This window comes from Fusarium odoratissimum, assembly GCF_000260195.1.
Source record: "Fusarium odoratissimum NRRL 54006 unplaced genomic scaffold supercont1.12, whole genome shotgun sequence".
Taxonomy (NCBI): Eukaryota; Fungi; Ascomycota; class Sordariomycetes; order Hypocreales; family Nectriaceae; genus Fusarium; species Fusarium odoratissimum.
In genome coordinates, this window is record NW_022158698.1 from 824,278 (window position 1) to 840,275 (window position 15,998).

The 15,998-nt window shown below is 48.5% G+C and overlaps 6 protein-coding genes across 10 annotated transcripts; 4 read left to right on the forward strand and 2 right to left on the reverse strand.

Moving 5' to 3' along the window:
• The first annotated feature begins 113 nt into the window (after nucleotides 1–113).
• FOIG_08259 (alpha-1,2 glucosyltransferase ALG10) lies at nucleotides 114–3,855 on the forward strand. Of its 2 annotated transcripts, none has more exons than XM_031208231.1 (5): nucleotides 114–496; nucleotides 548–636; nucleotides 688–1,280; nucleotides 1,330–1,467; nucleotides 1,516–3,855. In XM_031208231.1, exons 1-5 carry the CDS (start codon nucleotides 311–313, stop codon nucleotides 2,652–2,654), a joined length of 2,145 nt encoding a protein of 714 aa, XP_031062365.1. In that variant the 5' UTR covers nucleotides 114–310; the 3' UTR covers nucleotides 2,655–3,855. The 2 variants fall into 2 exon arrangements, with proteins under 2 accessions (XP_031062365.1, XP_031062366.1); XM_031208232.1 differs by having other exon boundaries at nucleotides 555–636; nucleotides 1,516–2,873.
• Nucleotides 2,668–3,842, reverse strand: FOIG_08260 (uncharacterized protein). The gene has a single exon (XM_031208233.1). The coding sequence runs from the start codon at nucleotides 3,483–3,485 to the stop codon at nucleotides 2,991–2,993; it is 495 nt and encodes a 164-aa protein (XP_031062367.1). The 5' UTR covers nucleotides 3,486–3,842; the 3' UTR covers nucleotides 2,668–2,990.
• Nucleotides 3,856–5,042: 1,187 nt separating the features above from the next.
• FOIG_08261 (uncharacterized protein) lies at nucleotides 5,043–6,615 on the forward strand. The gene has a single exon (XM_031208234.1). The coding sequence runs from the start codon at nucleotides 5,351–5,353 to the stop codon at nucleotides 6,254–6,256; it is 906 nt and encodes a 301-aa protein (XP_031062368.1). The 5' UTR covers nucleotides 5,043–5,350; the 3' UTR covers nucleotides 6,257–6,615.
• Nucleotides 6,616–7,976: 1,361 nt separating this feature from the next.
• On the forward strand, nucleotides 7,977–10,046 carry FOIG_08262 (uncharacterized protein; the record flags this gene model as incomplete). Its single annotated transcript, XM_031208235.1, has 6 exons — nucleotides 7,977–8,069; nucleotides 8,170–8,467; nucleotides 8,520–8,630; nucleotides 8,677–9,047; nucleotides 9,101–9,314; nucleotides 9,375–10,046. 6 exons carry the CDS (start codon nucleotides 7,977–7,979, stop codon nucleotides 9,764–9,766), a joined length of 1,479 nt encoding a protein of 492 aa, XP_031062369.1. The 3' UTR covers nucleotides 9,767–10,046.
• A 100-nt stretch (nucleotides 10,047–10,146) lies between these two features.
• Nucleotides 10,147–13,212, forward strand: FOIG_08263 (STIP1 likey and U-box containing protein 1). Of its 3 annotated transcripts, XM_031208237.1 has the most exons (3): nucleotides 10,147–10,650; nucleotides 10,716–11,265; nucleotides 11,314–13,212. In XM_031208237.1, the coding sequence occupies exons 1-3, from the start codon at nucleotides 10,562–10,564 to the stop codon at nucleotides 11,485–11,487; spliced, it is 813 nt and encodes a 270-aa protein (XP_031062371.1). In that variant the 5' UTR covers nucleotides 10,147–10,561; the 3' UTR covers nucleotides 11,488–13,212. The 3 variants fall into 3 exon arrangements, with proteins under 3 accessions (XP_031062371.1, XP_031062372.1, XP_031062370.1); XM_031208238.1 differs by having other exon boundaries at nucleotides 10,176–11,265; XM_031208236.1 differs by having other exon boundaries at nucleotides 10,190–10,650; nucleotides 10,716–13,212.
• On the reverse strand, nucleotides 10,190–14,354 carry FOIG_08264 (uncharacterized protein). Of its 2 annotated transcripts, XM_031208240.1 has the most exons (3): nucleotides 13,206–14,354; nucleotides 12,174–13,155; nucleotides 11,563–12,124 (listed from the first exon to the last, which is right to left on the reverse strand). In XM_031208240.1, exons 1-3 carry the CDS (start codon nucleotides 13,953–13,955, stop codon nucleotides 12,018–12,020), a joined length of 1,839 nt encoding a protein of 612 aa, XP_031062374.1. In that variant the 5' UTR covers nucleotides 13,956–14,354; the 3' UTR covers nucleotides 11,563–12,017. The 2 variants fall into 2 exon arrangements, with proteins under 2 accessions (XP_031062373.1, XP_031062374.1); XM_031208239.1 differs by having other exon boundaries at nucleotides 10,190–13,155.
• Nucleotides 14,355–15,998: the final 1,644 nt, after the last annotated feature.

A 15,998-nucleotide genomic window follows, 5' to 3' on the forward strand; every position in this document is an offset into this window, starting at 1 on the left:
TAGTCTACAATAGGTATCCTTGGGCTGTCACATGTTGCTTTGGACCATTTGGGGTTGTTGATATGATGTTCCACTCATTAAAGTACAGTGCCACTAACTCACTGCGAAACACTGTTCTCTCTCCTACATGTACAACTTGCCCGTCTTATACAATTTCAAGCTGACTTTCGCCATTCATTTATCCTTCACCTTTCCTAATTGTTGTCTCTCTTAACAGAAATCTTTGGCTTCTTCATGCCATGAGAGGATTCTAATTGTTCCAGCACGATCTCTTTCGCGTTCAGCTAACTGCCGGTGAACACTTGTCAAGATGGAGCTATCTCAAGGATACAAGACAGTAGCAGCCTTCATCATTGCGCTACCTCTTTTTGTCTGGCGATTTAAGAACTCTTCAGGTCCTAACTCGCGCTTAGAGGGTTTCTTCTTTTATTGTCTTTCTGTCGCTTCTGTCTCTTGGTTGTATGCCGTCTCAGTACTAGTCCCTGAGCCTTACCTGGTACGCCTCATCTTATGTCGTACTCATTGCACAGATGCTAACTAGAGTTAGGATGAAGTATTCCATATACCGCAGGCGCAGAAGTACTGCCAGGGTAGGTTCAAAGAGTGGGATGACAAGATTACGACACCACCAGGGCTGTAAGTTTCACGCGCTTCTATACCCCTAAGCAAATGCTGAGCCCAGTACAGTTACCTTCTCTCTCTTGTAACACCTGGAGTTATCCGTCCTAGTAGTTCAGTAAGTGGATACTTCTGCGACGTCAAGAGTCTACGAGCTACCAATGTCGTTGTTCTGATGATACTCGCCTTCTTGGTCCTGAAGTGCCGTAGAGAGATCGAGGCACGTCTCTATGAAGCTCATACCTCGACCCGGCTACGCAATACTTCACAATATGCAATTCACACCGCACTCAACGTCGCCCTCTTTCCTCTTCTCTTCTTCTTCTCTGGACTTTACTACACCGATGTTGCATCTACTGCAGCCGTCCTGGTCGCGTACTTGAACCACTTGAAGCGCATTGGTCGAGATCGTAGTTCTGTCTTGAACGATCTAACAACAATCTTCCTTGGAATTGTCACACTTTTCTTTCGCCAGACCAATGTCTTCTGGGTAGTTGTGTATATGGGTGGCCTAGAAGCTGTCCATGCTGTCAAGACATTGCGGCCAGAGCAGGTTGATCAGCCAGTTATCTTGACGCTCTTTAGGCAGATCAAATATTTTGCATGGAGATATTCCCTTGGCGATGTCCATGACCCCCCACTGCGCATGATGTGGCCAGATGGTAAACCAGCTCTTTCCTATAGGTTAACTTGTCACTAACTGAAGACCAGACATGCTCTTCTGTGTATTGAGCCTGGGAATCGCAGCGATTTGCAACCCAATCCGCCTCATTAGGCAAATATGGCCTTACGTTGCTGTCCTTGTCTCATTTGGTGGCTTCGTAGCATGGAACGGTGGTGTTGTCCTCGGTAAGTACTCTCTTTGCATCGTGTCAAGTCTGTGGCTAACGGCACAAGGTGACAAATCCAACCATGTTGCTACTATCCACCTCCCACAGATGCTCTACATATGGCCTTTCTTTGCTTTCTTCTCTCTGCCACTTCTGGCACCGTATGCCCTACCCGTCATTAACATAGGACTGCGAATACTTCCGCAGGCTGGATCGCCTACATCAACTAGCAAACCAGCCCCCGAGGCAGAGACCAATGCAGAGCCGGCCTCATTTTCCTTCAGCAAGTCACGAAGGTCAGGAAGCTCTGAGAAAGACTCGGCGACGGGCAGCTCGGACAGAAAATACCCACGTCCATCGAAGCCACTGGAAATCGCCAGCTTCATCTTTGGGATTAAGCTCATACTCTGGCCCCTCTACCTCCTTGCGACCATAGTGCTCTCACTCGCCATCGTCCGCTACAACACTATTATCCACCCCTTCACTCTGGCTGACAACCGCCATTACATGTTCTACATCTTTCGATACACCATCCGACGGGCTTCTTGGATTCGATATGCTTTGGTTGTCCCCTATACCTTGTCTCGGTGGATGACGTGGGGTACCATCGCTGGCTGTTCCCAGTTCTTCACTATTCACACGCGTGCCTGTTCTGTTTATGGGAATGGAACAGGAAATCCTCCCTTCCTGAGTCATCCTATGGTGACTAACGTTGGGTTTTCGCCAAGACAGACTTATACTCCCTTTCCAGCTGAGATAATGGAGAATTCTCAGGATACTTCCAAAGATCAAGAACTGAGCAAGGCTTTGGAGGATGACCCTCTTCTTGCTTCCGTTATACCAGCTTCCACTTCGACCGGACTCATATTCTTGCTTGCCACAACCTTATCACTCATGACGGCCCCGCTAGTAGAGCCACGATACTTTATCATACCCTGGGTGATGTGGAGGCTGCTTGTACCTGCGTGGAGGCTTCACGATCATGGTGGTTACAGCGACATTGCTTCTAGGCTCTCAAATCACCCAAAGACCAGGCCTTTGTTTGAGTTCTTTCAACACTACGATATGCGTCTTATCATTGAAACGTTTTGGTTCATCGCCATCAATGTTGCAACAGGCTACATCTTCCTCACCAAGCCTTACATATGGAAGGCGGAAGATGGGACTGTGCTAGACGACGGTCGACTTCAAAGATTTATGTGGTAAACACAAGATGGAGGGGATGTGAGCGGTGTGGTTGCAAAAGATACTCTTTTTGTATTTTTGTCTTGATAAGCATGTGGCCCTCCTATCGCTAGGAACCCATTTCATGCCAGATGTGAAATATACCCAAACACTAAACGCCATACCCATGGTCCAAACCCAGACCTATTTGTAGCCCTAATCATACCCAGTTTCATATCGAGCATCCCAAGTTCATGCAAAAGTGAAGTTCGTGCGTTTGTACCAGAGTGGCTTATCATGTAATGAGTGATGCATACACATGTTTCCTGACCCGTCCAGTAGTCGTAAAAAGTCTCATAAAAATAATCATGCGTCAGATTATAAGCTTAGACGATCCAAACTTAAGCCATCATTGCTTCTCACCCGGCGGATAACGCCAAGCTTGAAGAACTTCTCTTCACCGCCTGGTGTGCGTCCACCGATATACCACTTGTCGGCACCTATCACATCACGGAACCCTTCACTGCTGCTGTCGCTTCCACGTCGACCAGATGATCCGGGAATAGGAATGGCGGTACCGTTGGCGGGGGATGTTGATGTCGACGGTGAGCAAGAGGTGGTGTTTCGGGGTGGACGGATGGCGACACTGGAAGTAGTTGGTTGTTGTTGTTGAGACTGGTGATGATGATGTGACGTAGAAGTAGCAGTGGTAGTTGTGTTTGCTGCAGTTGCTGTGGCAGTTGTGGTCGTCGTGGTATCTCGGGTGTGCTTGTTTGGCTGATGTTGATGTGGAGCGGTAGTAGAGATAGAGGGACCCTGAGGACGGAAGGCGGCGAGGAAAGAAGAGAGGAAATACGGTCGTTGTGAAGGCATCGTGAGGTTATCGGTCTGATGTGTTGTGATGTGATGGAGGGAGGTTGGCGGTAGAAGTCGACGGAGTAGGAGCCGAGCGACGGTCCGAGCAAAGCCGAGTTGCTCTTGTTCGTGACGATGCCGGTGTATGCGCAGCTGAAAGACAACCCAGTCCCTAATTATTTGTGTTGCTTTTGTTTTGTGATCAACCGTCGTAGTAAAGTGACTCAATTGTTTCTTGGTGGGAATGGGATGAAGAAGTGGAGTCGAGAGACATGAAGAAACAGTGACAGTGGCAGTCTGGGGAAGAGCAACGGTTTAATCGTAGTCACTGACGTCGACTTTTTGTGGAGGAAGAGGAACGAGGGAGGGGAAAACCCGGAACCAGCAAATGCCAATGGCAGGGATGTCATAGGTCAGGCTTTTGCATTTTAAGTGTGTGCACGTGCGGTACACCAATGAGAGTAGACCAGGTCCTACTGCACTGCGGAGGAGGTTAGGGGAACTGAAGAGGATGGCTCGGTTGGGCTTGCACTAGTTCAACGTGAAATGCGGAGGTGGTTTGAGAGTTTAAGGGTGAGGATCTAATCTTATTGGGTATGCAAGCTAAAGAGAGGGTTGATGGCTTGGTAGAGGTGTGATACTGGCGGTTATTTTGTGAACAAGAGGTTTAGGGATCAACTAGTTACCGTACATACAGTATGCTCACTATACTGTTCACTGAACATCATGGTCTTGGGAATGAACCATCCAAGTAACTACCAAAGCCAGTGAAGTGAATTGGCTGTCAGTTGACTGAAGATATCCCTTCGCCCGCCCGTCTGACTATACACATCCAACCGTTAAGTGTCACCTCAATCAGACCCCAATTCACAAGAAGCAAAGAGAAAAAAGGTCAGTGTAAGCGAGATCCTTCAGCATCCAACGCCTGCCAACACTCTTCCATGCACGTTTGCCCACGCAGCATCACAGCTCATCTTGTCCAGCTCTCGAAGATCACTTCCGCTTTCAAAGCTGGGCGACACCAGCCTTGACAGTCATAACCCTGTTTTCAACCACCATTTTATCAATTATCGCGATGAGTATTGAGATTGATACAATGCTCTTTACTGATACGAACAAAGACTCGTTCTCGTTCTCGTTTCCTTATATATAGACTGTTCATGACCGTCCTGTTCCCGTGTTAGAGCAGCACTCTTTCATCTCCGGACTCTCGGGTCAAAGGGCTCCTTGTGACAGCTGAATGTGAATGCGTGTATGCGAGCATGATCTGATAATCTCTGACAGTGCAACTGCAGCAAACACATGGTGATCGTCAGACTCTGGGGTTGGGACTGGTGAGTAAAGGGCTTTATCCGTTTGGTCGATCGGATTATCTGCAATAACAGTCGGATTATTGCACCGATTGACAAGTAATATTAATTTGTAGGAACAGGCTCAGGATTGTAAAGAATATGTACGATTACCTAACAATTCATGATCGTTTGGTCTGCCTCGGCTTGGTGGTCCTGATATCTGACTACCCTAGATTGTAGAGATAGACTGAAACTTACTTCCATTGTCTTACAAGCTAGCCAACTCATACTGCGAATAACCTAACTGACCACGGAAATACTTGGCCATGCTGTGTAACAATGCCGCCCTATTCGTTGAGATGTCTGTCCTCTCAACAACTTGCGCCATACCTTACTATAGCGGTGTAGACCATAGACCCCTCACCACCAACCACCCATGACTATTCGTACCCATATTCCCCTCCACAGAAAAAACCCGCCAGCGCATAATGACAGCTGGCTGTAGCTGCAGACCTTGAACATCCATTGTCTATGCAGTCTTTGCATGATCCCACTCCCGTGATACCCTCATAAACTCCATCTCACTCAGCAATGCCCAGCTTCAAAGCCCGCATCCTCAGCTGGATCGTCTGGTGGTGGTTCAAGAGCACATGGAGTTCAGCAGAGGGGATCAACAGCCGCATCGCCAAGGAACGCCTTCGTCCCGAGCGTGTGCCCCCCAAGCACCTCTACAAGGAATTCGCCGTTGAGGAGTACAAGAGAAAAGGCCACATTGCGGATTATGCCGTTTACATAGTCTCTCCAAAAACAGAGACGCCGACCCGTGGTCGAATCTTGTATCTCCATGGCGGTGGCTTCGTCTTTGACATCACGCCTCAGCATTGGGAGCTGGTGGCCCAGCTTGCGAGGCGTCTGAATGCTACTGTTACCGTACCGATATACCCGCTTGGCCCTGAGACGTCGCTCATGAAGATGTATGAGTTCGTGCAGCCGCTCCACGACGAACTCGCATCAGCACCAGATCGGACGCCGTTTTGGGTCATGGGTGATTCAGCTGGAGGAACCATGGCTCTCGTCCTCACGCAAAATGCGAAATTGGCTGGTAGACAGACTGCGCAGAGGATTGTGCCCATCACGCCTTGCACTGATTCCAGTCTCGTCAATCCTGAACTTCACAATGCAGCGCTCAAGGACCCATGGCTGGACGTTCCTGGCATCGCCGAGATTACAAGACTCATTTGTCCAGAGATGGATACCCAGCATCCCAATGTTAGTCCCATCTACGGAGATCTGAGACTACCGCCAATGTTGGTGTTTGCGGCTGGCTTGGATCTCTTGACGCCTGATACCAAGAAGATGGTTGAGATGGCTAAGGAGCAGGGTACAAAGGTAGAGCTGGTGTATGGAGAGGGCATGATTCACGTGTGGCCTATTTTACCCATTCAAGAGGGCAGGCAAGCTGTGGACAAGATGGTCGAATGGTTGGGAATCAGTTGATAATTTCTTTGAGTGGGTTGTCTTGGGCTACGGCGTTGGGTTGGGGTTTTGAACGGCATGAGGATACCCCCAGTGAGACGTGATGATGATGACGACTACTATATATAAGAATCATATGTTTATGATTGGGATGGGATAGGATACAGGATACTTTCATATGTCTATTGCACTCAGACGACTTATGGCTGCGAGTTCAGACGTGGCCACACTAAGGTATATAAAAACAGCTACATACATCAATTGGTTTTATTATGTCTATCTGCATGGTCAAAGTCTCCAAGATGAAGATTATGCAAGAGTGTAGTACAGACGGATAGCAGCTCGGCTTCCAAGTTCCTATCCATCTGTATAAAAGGCGGTGGCTTAAGGACCCCATCAGAGGGAACACAAGATCTTATAGCCCGAGATGACATGAGGTCAAGGTAGATTGTCCCGAGAATCCATGCGTAGTCAGCATTAACATGGCTGTGTTTGCCGCTCTTCCGCCAGAATACACAGGGTTTCTCATTTATGGTATCAATTTGAAGACTTAGCAGCTTATGTGCACACTGATTGGCTATCCCAAGACTTGAGGCTTCACATGTCAAACCAAACAATCCTGGATGATAATGATGAAACGACTACTAAGATCTGTCGACTTATACCCGAATAATTGATCACTTCGAGATTCATGTCATCTGCACGAACAACGACGTTCCGGATATCGTTCAAACGTTCAGAAACCCATGAAACGAGCAACACCAACGAATTGATACAAACACGAAAAGTCGGTAAGGCTATCATGTTACACAACCAACGGGAAAATTGTAAGTGGCTTATCTTGTGTGACATGCCACGGAAAGATCTGTAAGACGAACTGCAAGGCTGAGCAAAATATTCTATAACTCGACCACTGCCGTAATTCGAAGCCAGCCATGTTGGAGATCTTCAGGCCCAAGGTATCATCGCTTGAGCGCCACCACTCGTTACAGCACAGATAATCTCGGTTATCTGTAGAGTCTATTAGATTAGGTTATTGACGTTTGTTAATCCATGTATGTAAAGCACTCGACAGCAAGGTCCCAATGCATCGGCAAACCGCATCGTCCCAAAAGGGTATTCATCCAGCGTCCATCCGTTCCGAGAAACCAAGATAACCCCTTTCAATGCTGTTCGGAAATTACCACGGCATTAGACTCGAGTGACAGCGGATATAGATAACGTATCATTGCATGTTCTCCGAATTGGTAAAGTGATCAGCCTGTTTTCTCTGTGGTATTCGCTATATATGTATCGACAACAAAGCTTCGGCCCCCATCTCCCCCCAAGACCATACCCATACCTTACATTAGCACTGGCTGGCAAAAGCTGTGCCACAACTCTATATAGAAACGCCCGATGTTCGATGTTCGGGGCCTTGATCTCGCCCGTACCCGTAAACGTCAAGTCAATGCAACATGTTCCGTCAATGTTCGCCAGCCGTCTGCCAGTGGTTGCCACCCGCCAGGTGCGTGGACACTGAATGACTGCTGCCAGTGCGATAATTAGCATAGTATATATCGATATCCTGGCCTCATCATGACTTTGTAATCTCTCTTTCCTTCTCACAATCCCATTCTTGCTGCCTTTTTGATTGATACCCATCTGGTCTTCTTATTCTTCATATTTTGGTCATTTCCGCTCGCCCAACAACCTCGCTCGAGAGTACAACATGTACGACTCGTTCTATTTCTCGATCAAGATGGCGTCAGTGCTCCCCTTGATGCCTTCGCTTTCCATTGGATTGGTCGTCTTGGGTATGCTCGTGATGGGCATTATCGCCTTTAACGTCTTTGTATATCCCTTCTATGTATCCCCTCTTCGATATCTCCCCGGACCAAAAGCAAGTAAACTCGCCCTTCGTTTTTATATCGTATTGCTAACGTTGATAATAGGACAATGCCTTCTTCCTTGGACAGACTGCAAAGTTCCTTCGGGTGCCTTGGTTTCCTGAACTCTTTTGCAAGTGGTCTCGCGAGTTTCCCGATGCGCCCATTATTCGATACCTGAACTTTGCCAACGGTGAGACACTGTTTGTAAACAGCATCGAGGCATATAAGCAGGTCCTTCAGACGAAGAGCTCGTACTTTGTGAAGCCTGCCTTTGCGAAGCAGTTCGCGCATGAATTCATCGGCGATGGACTTCCCTTCGTTGAAGGCAAGCTTCACAAGGTCCGTCGAGCAGCCATCAGTCGTAAGTACAATCAACCCTACACGGATTGAGACCAATGCTAACTCTTTATTAGAACCATTCTCGGCTGCACGACTCAGAGCCTTCTCCCCTGTTGTTCGGCAAAAGGCCGAACAACTGATCGATGTACTGACCCAACAACGCAACGAACACGGTAACGTTGAGAGTAAGTAACCCCCCCTTTTTGTGCGACTGAGCTAACAATCTTATAGTTGAGAGCAATATTTGGAAAGCAGTCCTCGACGTGATTGGGCTCGAAACGTTTGGCCTCGATCTTAACCACCTCGGATCCGACGAGTCTCCGTTGTTTGACACCTTCACCACGATGATGCAACCCTCGACGTTTGGCCATGTTATCAACTACTTGAACTCACTAATCCCGATTCGACAGTATGTACCCCTGAAAGAATGCATTGAGTTTTCTCAGAGCTGTACCCGAGTTCGGGAGTTCATTGTAGGTTTGATGACGATCCGACGTAATCAGTGCGAACAAGGCCTTGTCAACGAAAAGCACCGAGACGCCCTCCAGTGTTTGTTGGAACACTCCGACCCTGATTGGAACGACAAGAATGTCGTTGAATATGTAAGTCACCCCCGAATTCTGAATGTTGTGGATTGTGCTAACTGTTGTAATAGGTTTTGAATCTTTTGATCCTTGGACATGACACGACAGCTTGTTCCATCACCTGGGCCGTCCACGAGCTCTCACGCCGGCCGGACTGCCAGCAGCGTCTGCGAGATGAAATCACAAGCATGGACAACACTTGCGGCATGTCTAGTTTCAGCGATATCGACAAGCTCCCGTATCTGCACAACCTTGTGCGCGAGGTTCTGCGACTCTACTGCGCAGGTAAGTAACCCATCTCCCATCCCCTGACATTAGGAAATTGATTAGCTAACATGTTTATAGTGGCCATGGCACCCCGCCAAGCGACCGATGACGTCGAAATCGACGGTATCATGATCCCCAAGGGAACCGTGATCCAACTCTCGCCCGCGGTGATGAACACGCACCCTCTGGTCTGGGGCCCAGACGCGCAGGAGTTCAACCCTGACCGCTGGAGCGATCTCACGGGTGACGCGACAAGCGCCTACGCCTTTGAGACGTTTCACAACGGCCCGCGCATGTGCATTGGCAAGCAGCTCTCCCTCATGGAGATGAAGACCATGCTTGTAGAGATGGTGCGCAAGTTCAAGATCGAGAAACCTCTTGGAAACGAAGAGAAGCAGGTTGACGTCGCTGGACCGGCTTTCACACTGCGACCAAAGGAGAATTTGGTTGTGCGTTTGGTGGAGATGTAAGAAAGAAGAGAAGAGTATCTGGGCCACTGTCTTTTGCTGACGTATTATACGGAGTTTGGGGAGTTTTAGGACACGACACGGCACGACATGACATGACATGACAATGATATTGCATTAGACATTGGCATTTAGACACAGACAGATTTTGCAAGAGGCGGAATCAGGTGACTTGGAAACAAAAGTCACGATGGATTTGTGCATGTAGATTTGAGCAATAAATCCATTTTTGATTATTTTTTTGTTGTTGTATGAATATGTCTCCATCATGACTTGGTTCTCATGATGAAGATACTCAATACTCACCCCGCAATTTCTAGGCCTCAATTAGTTAAAACCGTCCCGCTCGTTTCTCGAACTTTCCAGGGAACACGCGCTTAGAAATCCAATCAAAAGCTCTATCAATCCCTCCCAAAATCAAGGGTCCTTTGCCCTTCTCTCCTCTAAACTTAACGTAACGTACCTACATGTGTCATTGTGGCTCGCTCGCTGTTTCTAGTAACTCCCTGCTTCTGTCTTCTAGAGTGAACATCACAGCTCGTTCGCTTTCTGCACATTTCACGCTGCGATTTCTCTTGATTCTGTTCCTCCTTTTTCTTTTCTCTGCTGTGCAGTTTATTCTCCTTTTTTCTTTGCCATCATAATATCAGCCAGCGCCTTTATAGATACGGGGTCCTCTTGTCCGAGCATCCGGAATACAGTAACGAATCCTCTATTACGGTATAAATTACTGTCCAATCTTACCACATCTCACTACCACTCACACCCCCCAGTCTCACGCACTGCACTTGACTCAACATGTCTAAGTCGCTACAGCTCAAGAACGAAGGAAACAAATGTTTCCAGGCGGGGGACTACGTCGGCGCCGATAGCCTCTACTCCAAAGCGTGAGCATATATAATCAGCACAGCTTAGAGAGAGAGAGAGCTTATTCTGACAAAGATCGCAATAGCATCATCGCCGACCCCAAAAATCCAGCTCTTTACACTAATCGCGCCATGGCCCGTCTTAAGCTTAATTATTGGGACTCAGTAATCACCGACTGCGAGGCTTGTTTGCAGCTAACGCCAGACAACATGAAGGCCCGGTACTACCTTGCGCAAGCACAGATCGCTCTTCGCGACTATGACGCTGCGCTTGAGAACGCTCTGCATGCGCACAAGCTGTGCGCCGCCACGGGGGATCGCTCGCTCGCTGCTGTGACGGCTCTCGTTCTTCGCTGCAAGAAAGAGCGCTGGGACGATCTTGAGAAGAAGCGGGTTCGCGAATCGCAAAATCTTGAAAGGGAGATGCTTGAATTATTGACAAAGGACAAAGAGGCTATGCTGGCCGAGACGGATGATGGGATGGTGAGGCAGGAAATCGAGGAGGAGAGCGATGCCAAGATTGAGAGGATGAAAGAGATCTTTGAGAGAGCAAGGGCAGATAGTGAGAAGAAGAGAGAGGTTCCAGACTGGGCCATTGACGATATCAGCTTTGGATTCATGGTTGATCCCGTCATGGTAAGTTCCTCACCACGATCGAATGCCATGCTTGCTAACAAGGTACAGACCAAGACTGGAAAGTCATACGAGCGCGCGTCTATCATGGAGCACCTCAACAGACACCATAGCGATCCTCTCACTCGCGAGCCACTTGTGCCTTCTGAGCTACGGCCAAACCTGGCGTTGAAGCAGGCGTGCGAAGAGTTCCTCGAGCAGAACGGTTGGGCTGCTGATTGGTAGTAGAAAAAGCAAATGACGATGAGAGTTGGGAATCAGCGGATCGGAGGTCTTTTGATTAAAATCTTATTAAATGCTTGGAGTTTCAGGTGTTCAGAGACTTATTCCAGAGATGCTTTGGGCTTGAATAGCGTAACGTTTTGAACGAATTCATGAAAGTAATAACGGCAATTCTCCTCTTAATCTTCCACGGTCACTCGTGCTATCAGTGCTGCAGCCAGTCGTTTCATAAATAATACGTTTTTAACGTATACAACTGATCCTTATTCATCATGTCGTGTTCCTATCCTCCACTGACCTGGCCATCATGTCCCACAGCAGTTTTGTATATAAAGGTAGTCATCAAGCTCGCGCTCCGTCCAAGACATGTCTATACCCTACTTAACCCAGGCGTGACGACATTATACAATCGCTATGCAACCGAATAACCCAACCAAGCGATCCCAGTAGTCCAAAAGAAAAGAACACCAATAGCGCCGTGCAAATGCATGTTTTCCCCCTTCTTACTCAAAGCACCACCCCGAATGCTGACATTACCCATCGGATTTGCCCCTAGAGAAAAGATGGGCCCGGCTGGCTATCGTCCTTGACGAGTCCGGCCCGCTCTTCCTCCGTTGGGTCCGCGACGTGTGATGTTGATCTAGACGATGAGTGAGGCCGCCGGAAAACGTTATGGAATGAAAACTGACGTCGTGTCGTATCCTGAGGTTGTCCATGAGGCGGGGGCGTCGGAGGCGCAAGGCTGTCACCACTTCGGAATGACGCCCCTCGGTACTCAGTATCCTGTCCGTTGTACTCGTGCTCCCGAGTTTGACCATAGTAAGCGGCGTGTTCTTCGTCGGCCTTATCCCGGGGGACGGCAATCTCAGTCAGGGGGACCGGGTGCATCGGGCTGCGGGGCCGGGGTTTATCGTCTTCATGATCGTCGTTGGCGTGTCGGCCTGAGAAGTTGGTGAAGCCTCGGGCTCTACCTCGGATGGTACCTGCAATGCTAGAGAAGAGTGTGTTTGTTTCCTGACGGTTGTTGTCGTCGTCGCTATCGTCTCCGTCTTCGACCGGTGGGAACTGCGACATGCCTAAAGGTGGATGTTGTCTTGGACTGCTTGGTCTTACAGCAAAACGGGGTGAGGTGGGCGGCATCGGTGGTGGAGGCGATGTTACTGATCCTGCCCTAGAGCTGCTAATCGTTCCGGTCCTGAAAGTCATTGTTCGTCTTCTTCTCAAACCATCCCATTCCCACTCCGGCTGCTGTCCATCCTCTCGGATAGGGTCCATTGTGTCCATCATCATCTTTTCCTCGTGGAGTCGCTTGAGCTCTTCGGCTTCCATTCTAAGTCGTCGCTGAGAGATCTGTCGCACGATGGCAGCGGCTCCGCGGATGGCATCGGCCTTGGGTTCCGACTCTGGCTGTTCCTGCTCGGCAATAGTCTGGATCTGATCGAGGTCGCCGCTGAAGACTGCTGCGTCGGGCACATCCTTTGCGGATTTTGAGAGCTGCAGTAACACTACTCCGGAACAAATTGTTAAGAAACCTAAAACAACGGTGACGATAGACTGGGCAGTGCCCTTGAAACCTTGGAAAAGAATTGCTGACGTGATAATAGTCGTACTGGTAAAGTAGACGTAATATGTCGGGGTAACGAGGGCTGCGTTATAGATGTTGAGCGCTTTCTGTGATGAGCTGTTAGTGGCTGAGATAAAACGGAGAACTGGGCTCATACGTTGAGATAAATGATCTCAGTCAATAATGTGCCAATGACAAAGACGAATAAAACCCATAGGAACCATTCCTTGTACTGAGGTTTGCCCCCGATCCAAGCAATGATGGCGGCACCCAGTCCTTGAGTCGAGACGACACTGAGTCCACCAATCCAACTGCAGATTGAGATGTATACCAGCATATTCTTGTTACCATATCTTGGCCCAGCCCATAGTGCAGTGGCGATAGAACCAACTATGATAAGGCCGGCATAGGTGAGAAATCCTGGTGTAATAAAGTATTTCTGCATCTCTTGAATATCGCTGACGGATGATGTATGGGGAGCATTCATAACAATAACAACCGAGCCGACAATGCAGAGGAAGCAAGCAACTTTTCCGACCATGCTGAGGCGCTCTTTGAGGAAAATGGCTGAAAGAATAGCTGTGATAACAACGGACAATGCGCCCAGAGGAGTGACGAGGATTGCATCGGTGAAGGCATATGCGACAAAGTTGAGGATTTCGCCAATGATCATAAGTGTCATTCCCGCCCACCAGTAGAAGTTTTTGAGGTATCCATATCCTTCTCCAGCGACCTCATTGTATTTCTCGTTGGCGCGCAATAATCCGACTTTCTTTAGGACGAAAGAGATACCGATAAAGACACCAGACCCAACAGCCAAACCAATACCAACGGGTTTATAGAATCCAGGTCGATCGCTCGGGTCGCCGCCGAGGCCGCCACTTCGTGCGAAGATATCGGCGTCCATTGCGGTTCGATAGTCGATGCTCAAAACGGAGACGGAGAGGGAGGAGGAGAGTCGAAGCGGAAATCTAGACTCTATTTAGGACCACATGTGCGATGGTGACGGTATCGGTTGCGGCAGCGACGAAGGACTCTGGTTTATAGGGGGTTCAAGCAGACTATAGCGATATAAGCTCATAAGAATGACGAACAATTGAAAGTAAGAGCCGCGGGGAAAGTGAGATAAGGTAATTCTAGGAAGAGAATATACAAGAAGAAAGGTTGAGAAATCAAATAGTCTGTCTAGTGCAGGGCTCTGAAGATACTGTACGAAAGTAAAGAAGAAACCTTGGAAACGGCGTCGTACACACCAGGCCCAGCCAGCTTGTGATGAAAGAGCCTGGATGAATGTGGGTGGGCTCCTCCACTGAGACACCCAAAAGAACAAGTATCGGTACATGCGATACCCATTTAGGCGCTGTCCCCGCTACGACCTGCCAACTTCTAGTGGTCCCCAGCCAACCACTTCACTCAAACCTAAACAAGCTACAGAACAAGCTCCTCCATCTGCTGTTACCGGTCCATTGGACGGAGATCTTAGCGTGGTAGACATCAACAAAAAGAAGACATCTACGTACCTCGTGGTTCGGCATGTCAGTGACAGTCAATACCCCGAGGCCGAAATAAAAGAGAGATCAATTATACTTTCCTTGGTCACGATTAATTAATTAACTAATTACTACCGGGACATTCCTGGTTTATGACCGAAATGTCATGGGTCATCACCCGCTCAACGGGCTCTTGGACCAACGGGCGCTAAACAAATCGACGTCAGCACCTCATCCATGATGAGCCTGATACCCATGAGACCTGTGAATCTGGGCTGCTTCAGTGGCTGCTGATGACTTGTAGATATTTGATAGGGGTCCTTGTATCGATCGATGCTTGACCTGCCCATCTCGGTAAGCCCTTGGCGCAGCATTTGGGGATTTTGATGTACAGGTACTTGATGGCCCTTCGCCCCCAAAAAAGCCACTTACATACGTACGTCGAGGGGCTAGATGACGATGAAGCATTGCGCATCTCCTGGCCAAAACCCATTCCGTTGGAGACGGAGTCTAAAAGTTGAAGATTCTTCCTCTTAAATTGATCAAGATGACCGCTTCTAATCACCCGCACGCTCTGTAGAACAATACTGTCAGCTGTACTGAGCTTGACCGCTGAATAACGAATGTTCTTACTGAGCTGATGGTGGCTTCAAAACTGTTAGGCCAAGGCGGACTCTACTCAAGCGCATCCGCCAACGTGGGGTGGCCCCAGGGAGCAAGAAAACCTCTGACGTTGAACTAAGGTGTCAAAAATATCTAACCTAAGCTCACCTAAATTCATACCTAATTTACCCAATTCCTTTTGTCATCTAGAATAGAGGTCCTAAGTTTTCTTGCCTCCCCTTGGGTGGTTGTTCGGTAGAATCTAGACCCAAGGTCTGGGGTTCTTTCAGCTTTCGACGCTCAAACTATGACACTCACCGAAATCTATCTCATCCTATGGACTATCGTACTATGCAAGATCCGTGTCCGTTGGAGTTTATATCGTCAAAGGATGTGATCAGCACTATTCATCAACCATGTCAATGTCTCCCGAACCCTCCGGACCACAGCACCCATCTCTCCCACTGCATTAATGTCTGGCCTTGAGTCTCTCACAGCCAGCAAAATGGGACTCTCCGCAGCTATTTTTGTCTCGGGACGGCGCTGCATGCACACACGACTCAGCCTGTTTCGACTCCACACACCAACTGCAAATGTGGTGTTTCAGAGAATGTTATTTTTTTGCCCAGTGATCGACAGCGAATCGATAAGTTTCAATGTCTCAATTTGCAGGTGGGTCGACAAATCGACCGGCTGGATGCCCCGAGGAAGCATTTGAGTTCCAAAGTTCCATTAATGTTAATCAAGCGAGGCTCGCTTGATACGAACACGAACTAGGGCTAATGATACATGCCGTAGTTTTGTAGAACTACAACAAGGTAGGAATCCTTTGTAGTTGACCGCTCTTATAGTGGGCA